Raw genomic sequence first — 24,111 nt, forward strand, 5'->3', positions numbered from 1 at the left:
CCTGACTGTTCTTTCCAGAAGCATGTCTAAATTCATTCCATGGCATTTTGAATCAAGAAAACTCCTGGGGCACTAGTCTTTTTGTTTGGTTTGTTTTGTTTATGTTTTAGAAGAATGGCATTAATAATATCAACAATAGACTTGCTATTGCACAGCTGGCAGTATAAAAAGTTTATATTGTTTTCTTAGGCAACAGTGCTGCAGGTCAACAGACAGGCTTTAGGTGGTCCTGCTTGAGCAGGAAGGTTGGACAAGCTGACATCAAGAGGTCCCTTCCAATCTCAACCATTCTGTGTTTCTGTGATTCCTGATTTTGTAATGACTGGGATAGTAGACTATTAATATTGACATGTTTAGATAATTGTTTCTTACCTCGATTTTGTCACACAACATTGAGTCTGAAATATTTTACCTTGGAGACATGTAGCAGAAATACAGAATCATAGAACAGTTTGGGTTGGACGGAAGCCTTTAAAGGTCATTTAGTCCAACCTCCCCTCAAAGAGTAGGGACATCTTCAGGTAGATCAAGTTGCCGAGGGAGCAATGTGAAAAGGAAGATTTTGTTTGCTTTGACTGTTTGACTGGTGTGAAATCTGCCAGTGGTCTGGTGGGCCAGATCACTGATCTGCACCTGGACTGTGGGCTGCTGAAGTCTCATAACTCAGTAGGCATCACACTGTCACTTTCCTACCAGGTGATCTAAGATACCAAAAATTTCCAGTGCCCTGTACTAGCTCTTGTTACAGGGTAGCGTTTGAGGAAAGGGTTTCTGATTTAGACTGTAATAACACTTCTCATTCCTCAAGAGTTCCCTGGGAATGCAGCCAAACAGTTGAGAAATGCTGCACTATATTATTACTTTTTACAACTCCTTAAATAATAGATTTTTGCTTTTCATCCTTTATTTTGTATGCCTCTTCTCTCATTTTGATCATCAAGGACATCAATTGTCTATGCTAATCAATTTCACTTATTTATAATTCTAGTAGATTGATTTGCTTTCTCGTTTTCTGTGCTGTTTTAATTAAACCAAATGTTTTAATTATAACAATGCTTTACCAGTCAGTATTACATATTTTGTTTAACCTGCACTTTTCAGCAAGTTAAATGTTAGCTCTAAGTTAGTCTAACAGCATCTCTTTCAGTTCTTTGGACTGAGAAGGTAAGAGAATTATGAAAGCATTTGGTAGAATCAAAGGAAAGATTTTTCTATTTAATAGGAAGGAAAAAGTTACTAAGCATGGAACTGTACAGAATAATCAGATCTTGGCTAAAATCTGATACCAAGTGATAATGATATTGTTGTTACTAACATAAGTTTGATACCAAGTAACAATAACATTTATTAGAACATATGTATTATTAGTAGGTTTTTTGTTTTTTTTTTAAATTTTAATAGGCATGACTGAAAGGAGCCTGTGTCATGCTTGGGATACTGTTGTTTATCAGTAGTCATGTACTGAAAGTAGGCTTACATAAGGTACAAAATTTTGCTTGTAAACCTAAGTATCAAATTAGTTAAAATTAAGTAAGGTAGAATACTAATGTATTCTATAGCAGAAAATATATTTCAAATACTTGAGTGCAGTTCTTTTGTATATTTAAACTTAAGAATTTTTTTAACCCTTATTGTTTAAGGTCTTTGGTTATCTTACAATGGAGAACAAAAATGTATTTCTGTAGTAGAGTTAAGTAGATTACATTGACCTCATGTTGATTATCATCTTGTTGTGAGATATTTAGAGAGTGTATGTGCATTACTTAACATATTTTTTTCTTCTTTTAAGAGTACTTCTCTTTTTGCTGGGTGAATGATTGCTGTAGATACAAGTTGTTTTGGTGTAAAACAAATGCAAGTAATTGCATGTTTATCCTAATTCATAAACTAAACATCATATATTTTGAAAATTAATTTCTGAATTAATATTAAATTTAAATGAAAGGTGTACTTACTGGATTTCTTTTAAACTAAGACTAGAAATAATTAGATTGTTTGCTTAAGTGGGAAATATCCCTGAGAAGCTCTCTGACATTGTAATATTTGTAGTGGAGTAAGAACTAGTAGGAGGGAATTGAAGGAATTGCAGTTCATTTAGTATTCATTAGTATTGTATATGATATTGTTTTTAGCTCATTATTTGTGTAAAGTAAGATGTTTTCTGCTTTTGTTCTTCTGCCAGGTAAAAGCCATGTTAAAATGTGGTGAAGTTGTAAGTGCATATCTATAATTTGCAGCAAATTTTAGCTATATTATAATGTATTCTAAACTCAGCATTGTTTTCTCGGCTTAAAAATAGCCTTAAAAATTGTGACACAGTAAAGAATGTAAATGTATTAAGTAACTTCAAAACTTTACACTTGTCATTTTGTCACATAATTGATACCAAAATATTTCTTTGTGGTACCAAGTTAGACTGATTTTAACTCCTTTACTGAATCTTATTACATTTTGAAGAAATGATAGATAGGATAGGTATTGCTGTTTGCCCTGTATTTCCATGTCTTTGCTTTTCAGGTTTTTTGCTAGGTCCCTAGCAAGATCTCTATGAAACGCTCCATTCAGTGCATTCATGTGAAATATTAATTTGTTTTGCTGTTGTTGGCAAATGGCTTTTTCTTGGAAGAAGATAATTAAAGTTACATAAAATCAGAGTTCTTATTGCAACTGAGAAGTAAAAACAAGTCATGCACAAGGGAATTTTATTAATGGGATTTCTGTCATAACTGTGTCTGACACATTCTAGAAAGGGGCACTTATTTTTGCACTGCTTGTTCTTTTATCAGTAAAAATAAGCTCTACATTTCTTAAGTCTCACCATGTCTGAAAGCACGATTATTTCTTTAATTATACCTCGGAGAAACTTTGTATGACTTTCTGTAATAGTTTAGATCTAAAATTGAATTGCAAGAATGCACTCTTTTTTTTTTTCTTCTGGTTCATGACAGTGTACTGTTTTTCTTAATGGTTTCTGGAAATGTTAAGAAAATGACAATGTACTTGACATTTTAGCTATTTATTAATCTTGACAAAACAACTCCTAACACAGCTCTTCCAGACATTTTGTTCAGTGATGGCAAATCCTCATTAGGGCAGGAAAAGGGATGTTGTTTTTCTATAGGGCTTTGCTGCTCTGTGAATGTGCAAGTGCATTTGAGAGCGTTTACGTGCAACTGCATTGAATTGTAGAAGATTAATTTCAAAGTGCCATTTTTGACAGATGTCTTCAATCTGAGCACTGCTCCCCCCTCCCCAGTGTGTGATCAGAAGTGATGTGTGTATACAAAGGATTAAGTGATGAATTTTGTTAGGGTTTTTTTTCAGTTGAGATATATGAAACAGTAATTATTGTGATGAATTCAAACAGAATGTTTGAGTATGTAATAATCTCTATCTCCTTACAGGATGGTATGTGCCATATATTGAAACTGGGACTGGTGTGTGTTCAGTGTTTGCTTTAATTAGGCTCAGGTTTTCACTGGAATGTGTGCTCGTTCTTTTTTCTGTTAACTTTACATCTGAGGATCAGAGTGCAACGCTTTCTGGAGACAGGTCATATTGCAGGGTGACTGTAATTTCATGCTAACAAACACTTCAGTCATTACATTTCTTCATTCCTAGCCTCAGAGAAGGTGTCTGCATTCAGAGATGATGATTATTTCAACAGTTTGAGTTTTTACATAGGCTTCCAACTGTTCTGTAATTTGGGTGTTACCACCTCATCCAGAACCTGAAATAGTGGGCTTTTTGTCAGTAGAGCTCTGGACATTTTATGTCATTATCCCCATCTTGTCTGTACTGAGAGTGAGGCACAGGCATACATGGGGACATGGAAACTTACAGAGAAGATCTGGATGGAGATCAGGGAGTTGTCTGCACTATTCCTTGTGCTTCAAGGCCAGCTAAATCTGAACTGCTCCTGAGAGATATTTGTCCTCCTTGTTCTTAAAAGGTACTTGTGATAAAGATTTCAGAACTCCTCTGCACATATTCCTACGGTAGTTAAGGATTCTTTTGTGAAAAAGCTTATTGGAATGCTTCATTTAAGTTTTTTTGGGCATACTCTTAGTTGCCAGGGGTTTATTTTATTTAGCATGATCTTAACGCAGAGGATTTTTTCCTTCGTATCTTACATATTGGAAGCCAGTTATTTCTTTTCTAGACTCAATTGAAATATCTTATGATAATTTTTTTTTTTTTAATCTTAGATTCCCTCATACTTTTTGGTGTTGGCCTGAGCTGTTGTGCTCAAAAGCAGACACACTGTGTCTCTCCAGTTGGAATCTGAGCTGTGGGTATCTGCTCTGACTATGTCTTTTTCTGAGTGGTACATCCAGCTAGGAATAGTTTCACTTATTCCATGTTTGTGTCACAGGGAAAAACTTAGTCTTCAGAATCCCCTTCAGGGTTTCTTCCATAAAGCTATTAGGTTTTACTTGTTTCCTTTATATTATCTTTTAATTTCTGCTCACATGGATAAATATGCTTTATCTGTGTAGAACTAATACCTTCCTGGGAAGTAATCAACTCAGAGGAGTTGATAAATGAGTTTACGATCTCATGCAAGAAGTAACTTCCCCCTTTCTAAGCCCCTGCACAAACTTGCAACTTGTTTCCATAACACCGCAAGACCAAAAATTTTTGGAATGAAGAGTGTTCCCATGAAAAATTTATGAGGAAAAATAGTATTCCAGTGAAAACTGTCTGTGATGTAACCACATTATGAGACTGAAAACTCTTTGGGTTCTATGCATCAGCATAAAATGGGAAGAGCAGCAATGTTTTATTTGCTGAACGGCAGCAGCTGAAAGCAGACCACGTAGGTGTGCCTCCCTCTCTACCTTGGCTGTGCTGCCTCCTTCACCCTGTCCTGGCAAACTCACTCTCTTTCCTCATTGTCCCCCAGCCTAAAAAAGTTGTGAAGTAAGTCTCAGTAAGCTCATTTAAAAAGTAAAATAAAAATTCCCTTTTTGAAATGTGCCTACATTTTTAGACAAAGGCCTCCTTCCTCGTCCCTTCTCCCTTAGCTGTATTTTACGGCTTCTCCTCCCTGTGTTATATGTACTGCAGGCAGCCATGGACAGCCACAGGTATTCAGATGGGAGGGATATCTTGCTCCTATCATTAATTTTTAGCTCTCCTGAAACAAGGACCCATTTTTAGACTATGAGTGTGCCTTGTAGTGAAGGTTCAGGGTATGCAGAGGTCTTTTTTTTATTATGCCTAGATTATGTATATTGATATATACATAATTGTCTTCTAAGTGCCTGTTGGTTATTACGCGATAGAACAGAGTCATACAGGGACAGGAGTTCTGCTGTATTTTGTACTGCATCTGGAATAGGTATCCTTGGGAATCAGTTTACCTTACTGCCTGAACATTGGGAAGAGTTACGTGTCTCCTTCGTTTATGGGATTTCTTCTGTAGGTGGGACACAAGGACTTGCCAGCAGATACTGTCTGGTAACTCCAGCGAATCTTATGGCTTCAGTGAGTGTGCCAAAAATTCAAGAATGAGTGAACTGGAATATTTCCGAGGCTAGCATAGCCATTTCAGTCTTGGCTTTATCAAAAGCTGATTTGTGGATCAAACCAGAGCAGCTACTGTGTTTGCTTCAAAATCCATCTAAAATTTTTTCTACTTTTCTTATTTGGGGATTTCTCTGTTCGGCTTCAGCTGCTCACTTTACAGAATGTTTGTGCAGATTCTGCTAGGTGCTGTTCTACTTATCACTTATTACAAATCAATAGAATGCCATTTCTTTTGCTGTCTGTCCTTGGTACACAGGAATGGCAAATTGTAGCACCAACTACTCTCCTGCATATGCCAGATGGTGTCTTAGAGAATACATTGCAGAGGCTTGCTATGCATCATCCTGCAGATTAAGAATATAGGGCCTACTTTAGCTGCTGCAAATCAGCAGAGTGCCACTAAACAGACTGTGCAATCCCAGTTTGCGTTAGATGCTATCTGACTCATCAGGTAATTAATAAAAATTGCTGTAATATGCTTGCTGATGCTTTCCTCAGTGAATTTGCCCTGTCTTCTAAATGTCATAGAAAACTATTATTTGGTATTTGTGGTAAAGTTGATATACAGCTCTTGAATAGAGAAGATTTTTTTTTCCAAGTCATGTTAGAGAAAACCTAAAAGTCTTGCAATGCAGAGAAGACAGTACAAGAAGTCTAAAATTATATAAATGATATACAAGATACTGTGTATGTGCATCTGAGGTTGCTTTTGAAAAGCATACTGTGCCTTGGAAACTCTGCAGCACAGACTGCATATACAAGAAAATGTTACATTCTTCTAATTTTAAAAAGACAATTGGGAAGGTGAAGTGGGTTTAGTATCTGAACAATGTACAGATATTACATGTTAGAACTGAAGGAACTGACATGTGGAGTCTGCTCTCTTGACAGTTCACCTTAGGGAATCCTAGCTTGGAATTGTTGGTGTTATTTGCAATAAGCTTCCTTTGAGTGAGTTTGCAGATGTGCTACTTTGTGATTGAAAACATGTAGTATAATTGATCTAGATGTGAGGAGAATGATGTGAATGGGGAAGCAAGGAAACCTTTTTATATGAAATGTATCAATAAGGAATTGTTTTTTGTGACCTTTTCTCAAATAAAGCAGGAAATTCTGAGACAGTAAGTTGTATTTTTTATATTACTATTTCAGAGAAAATTTGGACTATTTAAGCACAATAATGATAATATAACTGCCCTTAAATTCCTTAAGGTTTTCATGGAGAGCACATTCTAATATCTTACATATTTTTGAATGCTGTACACTTGTGTTCTCTTTTACATGACAGTTTTTCTTGCAGATGCAAGATGAGGATTCTAAAGTGCTGTTGCTATTTATGGTACTGTTTTGAAGTGTGCTCCAAGTTTTTTCTTGAGACCATCCTAAAAATGAAAAAGATAGCTACACATATTAATGAGAATTATTCCAGGGGCATTTGTAGTCAGGCTGTGTTAAAGCTGGCTTTGCTGTGCTTTTAATGCATGAATTTTGACATGAAGGAGTTCCAAGCTTATTTTTCCACTGCAAGCAAAGGACTTTTCTTCCGTAGTTGAAAATAGCTATTGTAGAAATACGCTAGAGGCATATTGGCTTCATCCAGGTGGAAGTAATAATGAATGTGAGATCTGTCCTAAAATTTTAATCTTACCTTTCAGATAATAATTTTTCTTTGTGTGGTGCTTTTCAAATTTCCATACTTGTCCAGTAGCTAAGTTTGGACACAGCAGTTATTCTGGTCTGATGTATTACCCTTTATTTCCCAAAGAATGTATGTAGTAGGAACCTCCTTAATTTCCTCGAAAATCTTGTAGAAAGGAACATTTATTCCCTGTGAAGACTTGATTTGCTGTGTGTGGTATGATGTGTATTGCTTTTGGAATACAGTATTTCAGCGAGGAAATTTTCATTTTTCATTCATATGATCTCACCACTCCATAGATGAAAACTAATCCTAGACACACTAATATCCACACAGTTGTTCAGAAAACAAAACTAGACAGTAAGGCAAACCTGAAATGTTTGTTTACAAATAATCTGATAATCCTAATACATAGATTGCTTACTTGCATGTGTATGCTATTTCTGTTCTCTTTGGTAGTAAGGATATTATACATTTCTCTGGAAGCAGATGATTTCAGATGGATTTCCTGAGTGCTGGACCAAAGACCAAAACCTTCAGTTAGTTTTTGTTAAAATTTTCTTTAATCTCCCTTATGCTTAGAAATATCTTCCTTGATTCTCACACAGTCATTTAATGCTGTTTCTATGGTCTCAGAAAAATGGATTTTAATTCTGGTTTGCAAAGATTCAGCACTGAACTGAACCCCTTAAGAACTGAGTGGGACTATTACCTGCTGTCCTTAACTCTGCCCTGCACATACTGGTTCGCCTGTATCAGATATAACACCAGGGCTTGTTTTTGTAAATGTTGGCTTCTAATTGTACCCAGTAATCACACTGGAAAAAGGTAAATAAACAAGTATTAGTCCTGAGATTTCACGGCCTTTATTACTACACTTCAGCATCCTAGTCCCTGCCCTTCAGCCTCCAGCTTCAAACCTCACCATCGATATTGTCAGACTGTTCTGAAAGCAAACATACACATACATGCATCCATAAATCTCCCTCCTGACTTGCTTATGTTCTCCTTCTCCTCCTGTACAAGTGCTTTTTGCTTGTGGCTGAGAATGAGCCAGGCTTTACTGGCAGGGTATGTGGAGGACTTTTCTAGGGATAGGGTGATGTATGGCTCCTTCCAGTGCTGCCAATATTTGTATGCATGTGGTAAAAGTTTTAGTTTAATTATCATCAAGTTACTGCTTTTTAAATTAATGCATATAATGTTTCTTAATATAAGTAAACATATCTGCTTTGATTTCTTTTCTTATTGTGGATTTGGAAGCTATATGGTATAAATTTAGTGATAGGGCAAAGTTTTGATTTTCTTAGTAATTTGATTCCTCGGTTTATTGTGTCAAAATATAAACAAGAATGCAGTTTTCTTTTAAAAAAGAAACAAAATCAGTTTGTCCCTGAATACTAATCTTAGTCTGGTGCGATCAGAACTTTTGGGGTTCATTTGAGCTTCACGATTCACAGAAGCATTGGGATATAGGCTGGCTAAATATTTTACAAATTATATTTTATAAATATGTTCTGTAAATATAGCATGTGTTTATTTTATATTAACTGATTCTGGGGGGGATCCACTCAACACTGAGTAATAAAAAACAGTCTTTATATTGATCAGTTAAATGTGAAATACAAATCCACTACTTCTTTTTCTGGTTTATGTCGGTTGTTGTTTTTTGAAAGGATGAAGTTGTGCAGAGAAAAAAACAATTGGTAAGATACATGTATAAACTTTTATGTGTAAGTTAAGTGGTCTAATATAAACTCTGTATGGAATTGTCTGCTTTTCAGCTGTCCAGATTAGGGCTTAGTACAGCTTTGTGTATTTTCATTTTGGAGATAAGCTCAAAGAAATTGTTGAATGGCCAGATATCTAACACTTTTCAGAATTTAATAATGTGTTCTTATCTTTGTGTTTTGAAGTGACAGAGTCTCTGGCCCAGTCTGTAGTCCACCATTTAAGATGGATAATGCAGAAAGATCTTCTTGGCCAAGATGTCTTTCTTATTGGGCCTCCTGGGCCTCTCCGGCGATCTATTGCCATGCAGTATCTGGTGCGTATGTTGGTTTAAATGTGCTGGAGACATCGTTACTAATGTCAGTCATTCTCACACTAGACAAATGGCAAAAGGTAGTCCTAGAAAATCTTACAGCAAGCTACTTAGAAAGTAAATTAAGTTTTTTCATAAATGTGCTTTCCAAAGCTCAGTTTTTGTTACAGACAAGTAGAAAGTACAGACATTTTAATACATGTTTTTCTGCTTAAACTCCAGGGGAAAAAGAAGAGTTGAAAAACTGTGTTACCATATGCTATCACAAATGGAGAAACAGTTTGTTCTCAGCATTATGTATGTTTAGAAGATTAAGATATCTGCCTAGTGCTACAGACAACAAATCGTTTTTGCTTCATTACATAAAAAAAGAAATGAAGGAAAGGATTTGGGAGAGAAGTGTTCTGACTAACATTTGGGAACAGTTATTCTGCGTGATTAGGAAGAGTGGATGTGTGTATGATCCTCTCTTGGAATGTGGGAAGGACGTGCCTACAGCCATCTGCATGAACCATGGCAGCACCACGTACAAAATTTCACGTTTAAAAACTCAGTGCCCTTAAATGATCAGGAGGAGGGGGATGTCTGCCCCAAAAACTGAAGTGGGTAGGACTTGGTGTGCCATGAGCTGTATCTGGAATCTGGTTGAGCAGAGGAATCACAAATAAAGGTGTACAGGCAGTTCTTAAAAAGATCAGACATTCCATTAAAAATCAAAATAGGCTAATTCAAAGACAAGGTCTCTGAGGTAAAGCATAGCAGAGAAAGCTTCAAGATTTTGAACTTTGTGAGGGAGAGAAAAGATTTTTTTAATTCAGCAAAACCACATGTGCTATTTGACAGTTTGATGCATTCCTTAAAATAAATTATAAGAGTTTGGTATTACCTAAAAAGAGGACTTGGAAAAACACTTGATATCCAGGCATAGGATATAGAGTGTTCCTTGTTATTTATGCCACAGACTGTATGCACTTGAGATCTAATAGAAAGGCTGCAGCTTATTCATTCAATGCCATGCCAAAAAATTACATGAAGACTGATCTTTCCATGTGAGCTGATACACACTGTGGTGCCTTTAATGAAAATATATAGAAACCTGGAGAACTTCTATTTGCTGTTGCTGAAAGCTACTATGCATTCCTACACAGGGAATTGTTGAAAAATACTCTTTTCCCCCCTTTAATTAAAAGAAAATGTAACTATATCTACCTGCAACCTAAAAGAATTTGTGGCTTTGTAACCCAGTAGACACTGCAAAAGTGGAAAGGAAGTAGTTTTAAGTGGGTTTTATATCTTTGCTTTATTTTTTTTCCATACAACTATAGTTGAAAGCTGCCAGTTGAGAGGTCTGTTAAATCAGTGACATCCTTAATTGAGGAGTAAGGGCTAAGAGCACTTCATTATGAATCTATTTCTAAGCATGATAACCCAGATATGGAAGTAGTAGAAATATCTGTTATAAATACATGGGGAAATTGTTTTTATTCCTTTAAGATAGCATACTCTTAAGTATATCTTATATTGAATCAAAATAAGGAAAACAATAACAGGGTTTTCCTGTTTTAAGTAGTCTATAGTTTTACAGATGCAGAGTGCATCTCATGGCAGCCAAGGAGAAGAGGATAAGAATAATATAGTTCTTCAGTGTACTGGCAGAGCATGTGCAGGTAATAATCACAGCTGCATCACAGTATAAATGTTAGTGAACTGTGAGAGTTGGGCATTTCAATCTTTTACAGAAAACCTCTGATTTTTATTTGTGATTTGTAGATGCTGGCTCTTTTTTAGAGTGTGGAACTAGAAGATTAACCTACAGGGTGTTACAGATGTTCAATGGAAAGAGTATATAGCTGGTTATTATGTTTTTAGAATAGATTTGGGGAAAATAAAAGTTTATTGAGCAGAAATTCAAACCATTTTGTTTGAGGCAGAACACACTGTTAACATTTTAAATGTACGATATTAGATTTTGTTCAGAGTTATTTCAGATTGTTGTGCTGCTGCCTAGAGCTTTTTTGTATAGTTATACCATTAGGTGTGTTCTTGAAGTTCAGTCACTCTGGTTATGATGTTATTTTTGCAATAACCTTAGACTGTTGTCCACAGGAGCTGACAAAGAGGGAGGTCGAATATATCGCACTGTCGAGAGACACCACAGAGACTGACCTCAAACAGCGACGAGAGATCCGAGATGGCAGTGCTTTTTATCTTGACCAGGCAAGTTGCAGTCACACACCACCTAGTCATTAATCACAGGCGGTTTGAAGGAAGTCATGGTTTATGTTATGAAAAATCAGTATGTGGATTGACATGTTTCTAATCCAAGTAGAAAGTCTCTTGCACATTATTATCATAAATGTTATCTTTATCCAAATCTAAGATTACTCTGTCTCTTAAGAGTACGACAGTGTTGATTTAGATAGACCATTTTTGATAAGAGTAAGATCCATTCTGTGCAAGTTAGATAAGCACTTCCCTTGCTATGTCTCTTCCTCAACACTTGCAGCACATTAGATGTATTCCTGAAATGAATCTTCTGATCCAGTTTTAATTGTAAAAGCATCTGGTTAATGTGTTTTATGACTGCTCTGTGTTGTAAAACCCAAGCACAGTAAAGGGAGACAATTGGTAGATTTGATTTGAAACCTCATTGCTGATCTGGAATAAAAATAATGATTTAAACACTCCTGCCATCCATATTGCCCCAGAGTAGTAGCTGATTTAGCACAGCCATACAGTGATTTGGGTTAGGTAAGATTTCTCTTCCTAAGTTATAAGTGCCATATTTCCTTTCTGATTCTGCAGGTAAAATACACACTTCTTGTGAAATGTCTGTTTTCCTAGATGCCTAAAATTTTTATGGAAGTTAGGTTTCTGGTTATATGGGGTGAGTGAGTTCCTGTGATGTAGTATGTACACAAAGGAGTTATCTAAAAGAGTTTTCAGTTGGTGATTCAGTAGAGGTTAATGATATCACTATCATATCATAGTTTGGTGAGGGAGAACTGGAAAGCTTCATTCCCTCTTTTAAAGAGACATTTTTCCTTTCTTTTTTTTTTTTTCTTTAATTCTCAATTATCTCTTTTTCAGCCCAAAACTTTCAAGAAACCTTTAAACAGATTTTCTTGAAACCACAATAAATGGCTTTGAGTAGTGGAAGATCCTCAGAATGAAGAATTAACAGTTAATCTAAATATATTTTATTTTAGTTACCTCTAGGATTTGAAATTATTTCATGCTTACCTGGAAATGTGAGGATTGCATGACAGGAGCTAAACTGAAGCACTGTACTGTGTATTAGGGCTGTAAATGGCTTCTCATTTACCAGAGGATAAGAGCATTTGTGTAGGCTGTGGGATTAACTCGTGGACTAATGTCAGCTCCACACCTGTCTGCTGTTAAGGACAGCCTTATCTTCACACTTGCTACAGGATAGTCAAGGTAATTGCCCCATGGTGTAAGAGCCTTAATTAACTAACATTTGTTAGAGCCACTGTATCGAGGACTGTAAGAAGCTCACCAGGATGTGAGATGGTCTGTTACCTCTGTATTTGTCTGTAGACTTTGATCCCAGTGTAAGGATGAGACAGCCTCACTTTGTACAATCTATTTTGAGTCATCTCACTCCAGCATGAGCGCTCTGGGAAGATTTGCTTCTTAAGATCAAGGCATAAGATGGCCACCTTCCTCAATGAGGTAGAAATTTTCTAACTATTTCTAAAATAGTTGAAAGGTTTTTGCCAGAATCCAGCACAGCAGTACTTCAGACCAAGATTTCCCTTTAGCAAGATACCAAAGTACCAAAATCAGTTGGAATTGGTGCATCTTTCCTGAGCTCATGTTTTACTCTTGGTGTTTATAACCAATGTATGTTTAGAAAAAGAAGTCCTTGATATTTAGACGAACACTTCTAAAATACTGGAAACATGAAAGATGAATCTCATAGATAATGACGTGCTGGCTGAAGTTTTCTCATCCTGCATTTTAGTTAAAGATGCATAAAATGTGGTACATAGTTATGTTTAGAACCATCATAAATCAAATTATTTCATTCTATTATTGAGCTATAAAATCTTACAGATTACACTGGTGTTTGAATTTCAAGTAGCTCATTTAATGATTTGAGGTTTGCAGATGCTTTACTAAGTCAGAGCATTACAAAAGCCAGACACTACTCTTCTTTAAACTACAAACCATTATCTGAGGTATCAGTAGGAAGCCTTAACAAAATATTTCTTAAAGAGCTTGGGTTGCTCCAGTTTGCATATAGCAAGGTGAGTTCATGTGAGGGACTGAAGATGGTAGAGTCTGCTTTTTAGATTTTTGTACCATTTCCTTTCCTGTAAAATCTAATGCTCGCTCTTCATGGCACCCAAGAGAAGACAGCAGAGTTTGAAAGTCTGGTTTCCAGAACATCCTGTGTCTGAATTCTATGGGTTCAATAAAACTTATCTGTTGTTTAAGATATATGGGGCTCTTTATAGGCAAGTCATAATATAGTAATGTAGTTATTTTACCCTTTGAATAACAATATACTGTAACAGAACCTGGCATCTTGTGACCAGAAAGACTGCTAATTTAGTGTCAGGTTTGTAGACACAGAAAGGTTTGCAAAGTTGTCTCTGAGTGACTGTTAAGATGTTGTAGTTGTTTATAGCTCCACATTTAATAGTGACAGGTTAAATGCTGTAAATTATTGTTTCAGAGGTTTCAAAACATCTGATATATTTTAATATGAATTTATGGAATATGACTGCAGTTATTCATTTAAAATATATTTGAGAGGCGGTGATTTGGAAGCAGTTGTTGAAATTCCATATTGAAATATATATTGAAGGGCCAGCATATCAAATATTCTTGCATATCAGCACTTCTTAATAGTAGAGTGAATCAAGTGGGAGAGTTGGAGTTGGGTAGTTAGAAGAGATATTTCATGAAGCTGGAAAAAAAAAGGGGGTTATTTACCTCAGAAACAGATCATTAAAATAAAGGTAAACATTGAATTGTCAAATTCACTGCCAATTAAAATAATGTAAAATAAAGAACTTACGATGAGGTAATGGTGAATTATTTGTTTTAATTCATGTACTGACAGCAGAAAATTCTGCTTTCTTGTCTTTACTTTGGGCCATTAATTTTAGCTTTCAGATGTTCATTCACTGTTAAAAGCCTCAAAAATATCATTATTGCTGTTGCTGAGCTAATTAAGTGACCTCTTGGTTTTATTCTCTAATTTTTGCGTGGGTTAATTATATTGTATATCAAGTGATTATTTAGAATTACTTTATATTACATAAATATTCAAATGGCACCATCAGATTTTACTTTTATTGATAGAAGAGCTTGTCTTGCCAAGTGGTTTTCTGCTTCTATAACTCTGACAGTTAAGCTGTCAACTTCATTGAACAAGTAAAGAGATTCTAATAGCCTATTATATTTCCAAAAATTAAGGAATTGTATTTGCTTTTTTTTGTCTTTTTTTCTCTCTATTTCTGATGTAGTTTTGGGTTTTATTTTGTGTGTGCAACTATGTAAGTCACATCCCTGGTTTAAACTCTTATTACTGCAGCCTCTTACCTTAATAATTATTACATCCAAGGAAATTCTACATTATTTTAGTGAAGCAGGTGAATCTGGGAGAGCAGCTAAGCCACTTTGTTGCTGCTTGCGAGGTGTATTCCTCCAGAACTGTGTTGCAAACCATATCATCCAGAATGCCCATTTTTGTTTACCCTTTATCGTCCAGCATTTACATTAAATGAAGGCAGCTTCCCAAACACAAGCTATGTAATAAAGTGTACAGTCTTTTCTGTTCAAGACAATCAAAATGACTGAGGCTGGAGTAAGTAGAAAGATGTCATATGGTTATGTGCTGAAAAATTGAAACTATCGTGTCATGGTTTTGAAGATTTGCTGATTAAGCTGCATCCGCTGGGTGCATACGTATGTATATCACTGTCATTTGTCTGTACAAAATTAGACTCTGTTTTGCAGTGACTTTGAACTATGTGAACATACTAATTTTAATACAATACTTTTACATCTCTAACTGCATCAGCATCGTAAGCTTACAGCAGTAAAATATAAAATTGATTATCAAGATACCAGAGAATAATCTTCTGGCATGGCTGAAACACTTCATTTAGTAAACAAAAACCCAGAGTGGCAGAAATGACAGCTTAAACTATCTTGTCTGTAAAATGAACATAACATGAAATCCCCTGGATAGCACTACCCAGGCTTGAGTTTGGCTTCTTTTAATCAAAGCAGATTAGAAAGAGAATTATAAAATAAGACGTGAGAGTAATTGAATGCAATCATAATCATATTGGACAGTGAGATTATAATATTTGAGAGTGTGTGGATAAACACCTTTGTATGTATGTTTGTGTATACAGATTAAAAGCTTTCTATGTCTTCCTAAAGAGATGTGTAAGAATGATTCAGCTTTTAACAAAAATTAGCCACTGAGTGTAAATGGCATGATTCTTTGATTTACTGCCTTGGAGGTGATACTGGGGTTTTGATGTGCTGGTAAGTTAGCCACAGCCACGTTGTCACAAAGTATAACTTCTTGGATTGACTAACACTGCAGTATCTGTGTATCTAGAACAAGAAGCAAGATGGTGAAGTCTGTAGAAAGAAAAGACAAGCAATGCACTCCAAAAGTGTGAATGTTCCTATTAGTTTTCTTATTTTCTCCTGCATTGGAGACAGAGAGAAATATTAGGTAGAAATCAACAGTCTTTGGATAAAATTAATATTTATTGATGTTGACATAATATATCTTTAAAAGAAAAATACATGTTAAAAACCCCTATATGGTAGCCTCTTAACTCATAGAAGTGATTTTGGTTTAATAATTTAAAATACTTCGTTCATGCTTCCTAAAGAGTCAGCATTTAACTGGATTTGTTAGGCTAGCAGCTCAAACTCTGGTATCTTATTTTGATGTACAGGGCATATGTATGAATGTCTGTCATGTAATGTGAGAAATATTAGACTCATGTATTATTTATAATTCCCTGTAAAAAGTGTGAGATTCTTTTTTCTTATGTTTCTGTCTGTTACATGTATATTCCACTTCCTTTTCAGCTGTTATTTCCTACTATGGGGAAAGGACCAATACTTTGTAATATGTGGGATCATAATATCCATAAGCAATATGGACTTAATGGATGGTGCTGAGTCAAAGTGATTTAGGAGTGATAACTAACTTCATAATTTTTAGCTATCTGTCAAGTATTTAATTTTCTTTTTATTTTGCTACTCAAAAGGAAGAAAAATTTAAATTGCCCTTCTCCCTTATTCCTGTACAGAACATAAACCTTGCCTAGGTTTATTTCTTTGTAGGTATTTTTACTAATAAATACGCTAAGAATCTGTTTGCTTTCTGCTGGGCCTGGTTTCTGGCCATGAGGCAAAATGTTTCAGGTATTTGATGTAACTGTGCTCTCATACTAAGATACTGTGTGTAAAGCAGCTACATACCTGGACCCTGCCAAGACAGTGACATAATTTCTTGTAAATACAGTTTGTGGGCATGTTGCAAAAACACCTGACTGTCGTATTAGGGTAAGGGGTAATGGAAGTCAAAACAGATCACTTGATGTGTGGTACTTCAAATATGGAAAATAAAACTGTGGAGGAAGGTGAAATCAGTGACTGATAAAGCAAAAATAAATTACTGAAATAAAGGACTGTTCCAGTTCTTGTCACATTTGCATGTTGTTGTTCTCATCATCTCAATTCACTTCCTAGGTTAAACTTTTCTAGCCAAGTTTTCTGATTTGGAACTCTTCTAAATTTAGGAGTTTATTTCTTTAGTTTCTTCTCATTCTGTGCCATGGTATAGCATCATGAAATAGATGCTCACCAGTTCAGGACATTCATCCTCACTGAAACACTAACTACTGCAGATAGTTGGATTCCCTCTTTGGATACTAGCTAGCCTGGCTGACAGTAGTCTGTATACTGCAGTTTCTCTGTATTTTGTGAGTTTTTAAATTAGAAAAGGAGTGGATAACAGTTTCTGTTCTCTAATTTTGAGGAACTCACAGAAGGAAAAATAGATACAAAACCCACCCAGAATACACTTGATTAAGTCAGTGGAGAGGTAGGCTGAATAGTGGAGATGAAGCCTCCTGCTCCATTACAGAGGGAGGTTGAATTAGTTCTTAAGTTACCTTTTTAATTTGACTAATCGTATTTGTTACTATTACATTGATTTTCATAAAATATGAACATCACATTTGGAATATACATAATTCAGTATATTTGTGGCCTAAGTTGAAAAATGCAAACCTCTAGCTTATGATCATGTACAAAGTAAAAGTTCTTGCTGATACTTTTATTTTGGAGAAAGCCTGTTCTTACATTCATTCATTTATCAGTTGTCCTTGTCCATTGTGTAAGTCCCAGGAGACTGGAAATTGGCAGATGTGACACCTATCTCTAAGAACAGAGCAAATTAGTGATTGTAGGATTCTATTACTTTAGCCCAGTAAGTAGTCATCTATTTTAGTGTGGCTCAACAGGTTTCTAGTTTGCTCAACTCATGAGGGAAAACAGTAGCTAGGGAATTAGGCCTTAAAGCTGAACAAATACCTTGAAATATAGTCTTTGGTAGAGACATACCAATAGACATGTCTTTTACACATATCTCGAAAGTCTAACAAAGTAGTTTTCCCAGTAGGAGACAGTAAAAGCTCCTAATATTCCATTCTGCTTCTCTGCCACTTCATTTTCTGATATCTTACTTGTTGGGTTGTTTTAAAAATTTAAATTTTAAAGGTTCAATTAATTGTATTTGACTCATGGAAATGAATTTAGAAGGTACCAATTTCCTCTGAGTTTTATGTTATTTGTTAGCATGGTAGGTTACAGGGACTCAAACTTCTCATCCCTGCAGTGGATGATAGACAGTACCATGTATTTAACAGTTCAAGTTTTGTCACTCTGCTGCAGCCAGTCAGCATTGTGTTAGCTCAAAACCAGCAAAAGTTTTGTGTTGTATTTACCAGATGGTTGTTTAGGATCTCTTTTCATCAGAAGTGACATCTGGACATTACATTGTTTTGATGTTTATGAGATGCAGAAATGAGTGGAAATAATTGGGTGGATGAGTTTGTGTGGGATATTGTGCGGGTGGTGGGAACAAGATTTTGCATTGGAAGGGACATCTGAAATGTAGGCTGCAGATGTAGAGAATCCTTATCTCATTAGTTCTCATCTTAACAGAGTTGCTTGTACTGTTGTTTTTCTATGTTCTTATGTTTGCTGTGCTTGAGATGTCGTTACAGGCATCCAGTTTTCAGAACAGGGGCAAGTCGTCATCTAAAATACCCTAAAATGTACTGTGAGGTAGCTGCTGTAAGAGACACTGTTACTGATTGCTGTTGAGCAATTTCTAGCCTTTTAATTGTAAAACAGTTCTGAAGTGTAGCCTGTCCATCATATTCTGAATGGTGGCCATATTTGAAAAAAGTCCTTTGGAGTTCTCCATGAAACTTCCTCCTAGATTTCAGGACAACCAGAATTTTTTGGTATGCAGTAAGCATTTTCCTGAGAGAAAAGAACTACTGCCAGTTCAGTTCTGGTATGTAAAAACTATACTGTTAAAATTCTTGTGGCTTTACAAACTATTTTGGTAAGCTATATAAAAATGTCTTCCTTTCTCCAATGTTTTTGCATTTCAGTGTGTGCATTGTGGTGAGCTTTTCTTTCTGTCCTTCCTGTTGTGGCACTATATAACTTCATCCATGTGCTTATACACTGTGATTTATGTCAAAATTGGGATTTACAGCTTCATGTATTTGTCGTATTTTGCACTGCTCACCGTGGTTCAGCAGCAGGAAAGTCAATGAAGGCTGCCTAGGATCGTCTTGTTCCTAAGGTGTTTTTGCATTTGCTTTAAAGACAAAATTTATTTTTTTTAGGCGCAGTGTGAAACCATTGTAAGCATTCTGCGTAATGTATTTGTTGCATAAATCCACTACCGTGAGAGCAGTGCTGTGTGAAGTGTTTCTGCTCCCAGCCTCTGGTAGCTGCAGGTATTCCCTGGAGCAGGTATCCAGGTTACCATCCTTCCAGAGCTCTGGGAGCACAGGTGGGAGGCAGCAGCATCTGTCCTCTAATGAGCAAAATACTCCCCTTGCTGCAGTGACAATAAATCTGAAAGTAAACGTTTAACAAATCCTTCTTGGCCTTTTAGCAAGAGTTAATATGTTTAATCTCACATTTACCGACAAGGTTATATAATATAACCCTCCCCCCATCAAATCTGTGGTTTGTGTTAGACATTGAGAGTGAACAAAACTAATGAGAGAGGGGGGTCAATGCAACTCTCTCTGGGTTCTCATTATAGAGTTACAAAGATTTGTTTCTTGGAAGCATTTTTAAAAATTATTTTCAGCAACAGATTGCAAACTTAATTTCCTTCCTCTAATTTTTTAAATGTGTTTTTGCTTCTACACAAATCCATCAATACACGGCTAAAACCAATGTTTTCAGAGGATGCTTTGTAATATGCCCAACTTATTGGAAAAACTTACTACTCATTACCAACCAGAATACAGAAATATGATAAGTCAGGGAGAGCTATTTCAGCTGTTCTGGTCTTAAGAACAGACTTCATGCTACTTAACACAGGAACTTTACTAAGTGTGCACTTACTTCATTGTATTCTAGAGAACAATTTGCAGTGCTCAGGTATGCTTTGACAATGGAAGAAAGCACATCAGAGTAAATTAGTGCCCAGGGGGTGGTGATGGTGGTGCTGGTATCACTGTTATGAGGCGTCTTTCAGCCTTTCCCAAATCTGATTGTAAAAGGTGCGTATAGGTAAAGATATTTTGAAATTTTATTGTCCTGAGAAATAGAATTTTTGAAATTTTGAATAAAAAATTCAAACTGTTTCCAAGTTCTGTACTTCTAAAATTTTGGTCTTGTAAGCTGATGATCAGCAGTTAACACAGTTTATGTAGTAAGCTGCTTCTCAGCATTGCATTGCTAATGGAGAGCTAATTGCTATTATTCTTTCTCAAAATTAATGATTGTTATATATTTCCTAATATATGCTATCTATCCCTACAGCAGATTTTCTTTATACCCCTTCAAGAGAAAGGTTTTTGTTCGTACTGGAAGCCTATTACTTCAGCACGTCCATAGTGTGTGTGTCTCAACATGAGTCAACAAGATTCTATGGATACTCAAAATATTTTGAAACCATATGAACAGCATGTGTATTTTCCTCTGGCTAGTAAAAATCAGTCATAAAGTCTTCATAGACTTATAATATAAAGAATCCAACCAGCTTGGCAAATAAATTATTTGTTAAAGCAAGTTCTGGCTGGGTCTCCAAGCTGCATTTAGACAAAATAGCATTTTGTTCATGCCAGGTATTGGACTGTCTGCCTGAGACTCAGATTTTCTATTCAAGCAGGTTGGACTAGATTTTTGACATGACCAATGACCTTCCTAGGGAAGAATGTTAGTAGAAAATTTGGGGCTTGTACACATTTTATGGGATGAGGAGAGAGGTATTTTATGTTGCCTGTTAGCTAGTGTATGATGTCCTGAATGAAGAAAAAATTCTTGACTTTTTTAAATAATTAGTGGTTCAGTGGAAGAGAAATTATCTGAGGTTTAGTCCTTGTTTAAGGGGCTTTTTCCAGGTTCCTCTAATACTGATTATGAAGCTAGATATAAAAATGTTGTCTTTTTATGAAGAGAACTTGGTCTGGAGATCTGTACCAGGATTTACGAGTGCTTTTTTTCGGTAATGTTTGTCTGAGTCCAGATTAGATACATTAGTAATCTGGAATTTTTCGTCTTGATAGTGATGTGAAAAGTTTACTCTGTGGCTGCTTTGCCAGTTCTCAGTTATGCTTCTAAATTGCACAGAAGCATTTTAATTAGTCTTATTGTTTAATGTTGTGATGGTTTAACACCAGCCAGAAATTAAATTGCAAATTAGCCTTTCCCCTTCCCCTCTGGTGAGAGAGGAATAAAGTCCAAGATATGGGTTGAGATAGCAATATACCAAAAGCAAACAGCAATGGAATAAGAAATGCACAGTAAATGTAGTAATAATAACGACAACAAAAGTATATATTAAAAAAAAAAATTTAAAAAAGGAAGGTGCATTACACACAAAAGGTGTTCACCACCTCAGCTTAGGCTGGGGAAGTTCTGGCTTCCCCAGACAAAGACAAGATGGCAGTCCTCTCACAGTCAGTGCTTCCATCCCTAGCTCTGAGACAGTGAAAAGCAATGACCCTGAAAGCCAGGTCACATTACATCATGCCACCTGTTTCTGGACAGCTCTGCTGCAACTCTGTTCCATATGGCACTGGTGCTTTTGACCAGTCTGTGCCTCTGGGGCTTGGTTTGGGCTGAGCTCCTCTCGTCCTGGTTTTGCTGCCACTTCATTCCCCTCAGCCACTTCCCGCACTGGCACCATGCCACACTGGTTCTGCTGAGGTTTGACTCTGCCAGCTCCACTTCCAGACTGCTTTACCAGGTTCCACTGGGCTCAACTGCTTTCATCACCCAAAGCCATGCTCTCCTGAGGGATGGGAAGGAATGGGCAGGTGCAAGGGAGGGCAGGGTCCACATGGCTGGTCATAGCAGCCTCTCTCAGAGAGGGAGAGTAGAGATTGTCCCACTGGTGGTGTGTGCTCACCCTTTGCTTCCCCTGAAGCCATGCCCTGTGATGACCTGTGTGGTATAGAACAGCAGCCTGGCCATGCCTGTGTGACTCTGAGCTCCAAACCCTCTCCAAAACCAGGGAAAATGTCTTCTGTGTCTCCTCAGATGGGTATCTGAGTCAGCTGTGTGCTTTAAACCATGCAGCAATTAATTTGTTGCACTGAACTCATCTTTGTTTCTACTTTATCCATATGTATTTGTCTTTTTATGTCTTCTTTCATATTTAATTTTTGGTGGGTTATTTTTCTATTCTGGTGCTTCTTCATTATTCTCATCTTTTCTTTCTCTCTGACCTATTTTTTTGGCATCTATTGTATTCATCAGAGATTTCCATCTAGCATTATATGACAGGTTCTACTGTAGGAGTTTATAGGAGACATGCTGGGAAAAGATTTCATTTGTTCTCCCCTTGCATCTGTGCTTGTGTCTAAAATTGTGTTCAAATGTGATAGGAATGCAAAGAAAGACTCTGGTGCCTCTAAATATTGCCTGTGCCCAGACCTGCCACATTATTATCAGCTTAAACTTCTGCAAATTGGAAGAAGGCAAGAATGCATTGTATTTCAGAGTCTTTTACTGGGCAGTAATTATGAATATTAGATATCAAGTGTACTTAATGTACTTCAGTTAATGTCATTGTAATAAAACTGCACAAAGCCATCAGCACCAGAGGTTAGTTTTACATTTTGACTCCACGTTAAGAGGCAGCCATATATAAACAACCAATAAAGTAGAAAAGAAACCATTTTCTCACCATACATCTCCAAAGGATTATCAAGTTAATGGCAGCATTTTTATTCTGAATTTATAGAAGACCATATTCAGACAGGGAGTATAATTTTAAATTAAATTAATCCCTTTAATTTTATCACTCTTTTAAATATCTGATTATTTGTAGAACTGTTCTGCTTTCATCATCCGTGTTTGGTTTCAACAGACTTACATTCTAATCAAACTAAAGTGATATACTAAGGATGAATTATGCTGGTGCATATTCAGAAAAATAAAAAGGAATACTGGACTTTTTTCTAAACTTCATAATATAATTGTAAGTAGGTAAAACCTGATGATTGTATGTTTTCTGTTAAAAATGCTATCCCAGAATTGTTGGGTCATGTTAAAATACCTGAAAATGCAGAATATTATGTGACATCAAAAAGAAAGAATGCCACATATATTTATATATACTGTGTTTAGTCTAAAATTTTGCGTCTTATCTGTTGGTATTTTGTATCTTATTCTGTTGGTACAAAATACTGGGACTTACTTCTCTCAGTCCCCATAATTCTTAGGCAGTAAAACTCCAGCTCACGAATGTGTAGCACTGTTAAAGGTCATCAGATGTCACTTTTCCTGATCACTACTGATATGAGTCATGTTGATTCTTACAGAAATAGATATTGTTTTGGGAAGGTTCTTGGAATAACTTGGAGGTTCTTTTTCAACAGGTTTGAATTAATTATGCAAAGTTTATTTCTATTAAAATGTTGTGGTGCTTTATTTTTTTAAAAAAGTGTGCAGTTCGTGCAGCTGCTGAAGGCAGAATCCTTATTCTGGAAGGCTTGGAGAAGGCTGAGCGGAATGTCCTGCCAGTGTTAAACAATTTGCTGGAGAACAGGGAAATGCAGCTTGAAGATGGTCGTTTTCTCATGGCTGCGGATCGCTATGACAAACTTTTGCAGGTATGGAAATGCTATTTGGAATTTTTTTTTTTTCCCCTCCTCTTCGTGGTAGTGCTGAAATATTATTGTGAAGGAGAGAGTACTTTGGAGTCAAATGGGGAAAATCTCACCAAGGTTTCATTATTTTTTTTTCATTTCTGTGTTGTCTACATATGAGGAGTAGTCCATGTTTACCTTGTATGAAGCCTGTATGTTTCTAAAATGTGAAAACCACAATGTGAGAATAACTAAAATGTCCTTGTGAAAAGATGTTGAAGTTGAAATTGTTGCCATGAAATTTAGATAATCCTTCAGCATGGCAATATCCTTGTTGCTAAGCTTTTAAAATATTAGGATACCTAAAGAGTGAGGTCAAGATGAGTATCTCTATGTTCAGTCACTATATTGGTACTAATTTGCCTTTAATTCACAGAAGTGTACGTAAACAGCAATCTAAACTATAGAAAATGGTTAGAGGCTTTTCCTTTGAGAGGAAATGGGATTTTAGTGTCTGTTGTCATTAT

General features: G+C 36.1%; 1 protein-coding gene across 1 annotated transcript in view; it reads left to right on the forward strand.

The window, feature by feature from the left end:
- The window catches only part of VWA8 (von Willebrand factor A domain containing 8), a 183,655-nt gene that overhangs the window by 12,780 nt on the left and 146,764 nt on the right, over nt 1-24,111 (forward strand). Inside the window, exons 3-5 of the mRNA XM_066313338.1 lie at nt 9,088-9,218; nt 11,322-11,432; nt 23,441-23,608. Coding sequence (XP_066169435.1) covers nt 9,088-9,218; nt 11,322-11,432; nt 23,441-23,608 — 410 coding nt within the window. The remainder of the gene's footprint in view (nt 1-9,087; nt 9,219-11,321; nt 11,433-23,440; nt 23,609-24,111) is intronic.

Source organism: Sylvia atricapilla, chromosome 2 (assembly GCF_009819655.1).
Source record: "Sylvia atricapilla isolate bSylAtr1 chromosome 2, bSylAtr1.pri, whole genome shotgun sequence".
In the NCBI taxonomy this organism is placed as follows: Eukaryota; Metazoa; Chordata; class Aves; order Passeriformes; family Sylviidae; genus Sylvia; species Sylvia atricapilla.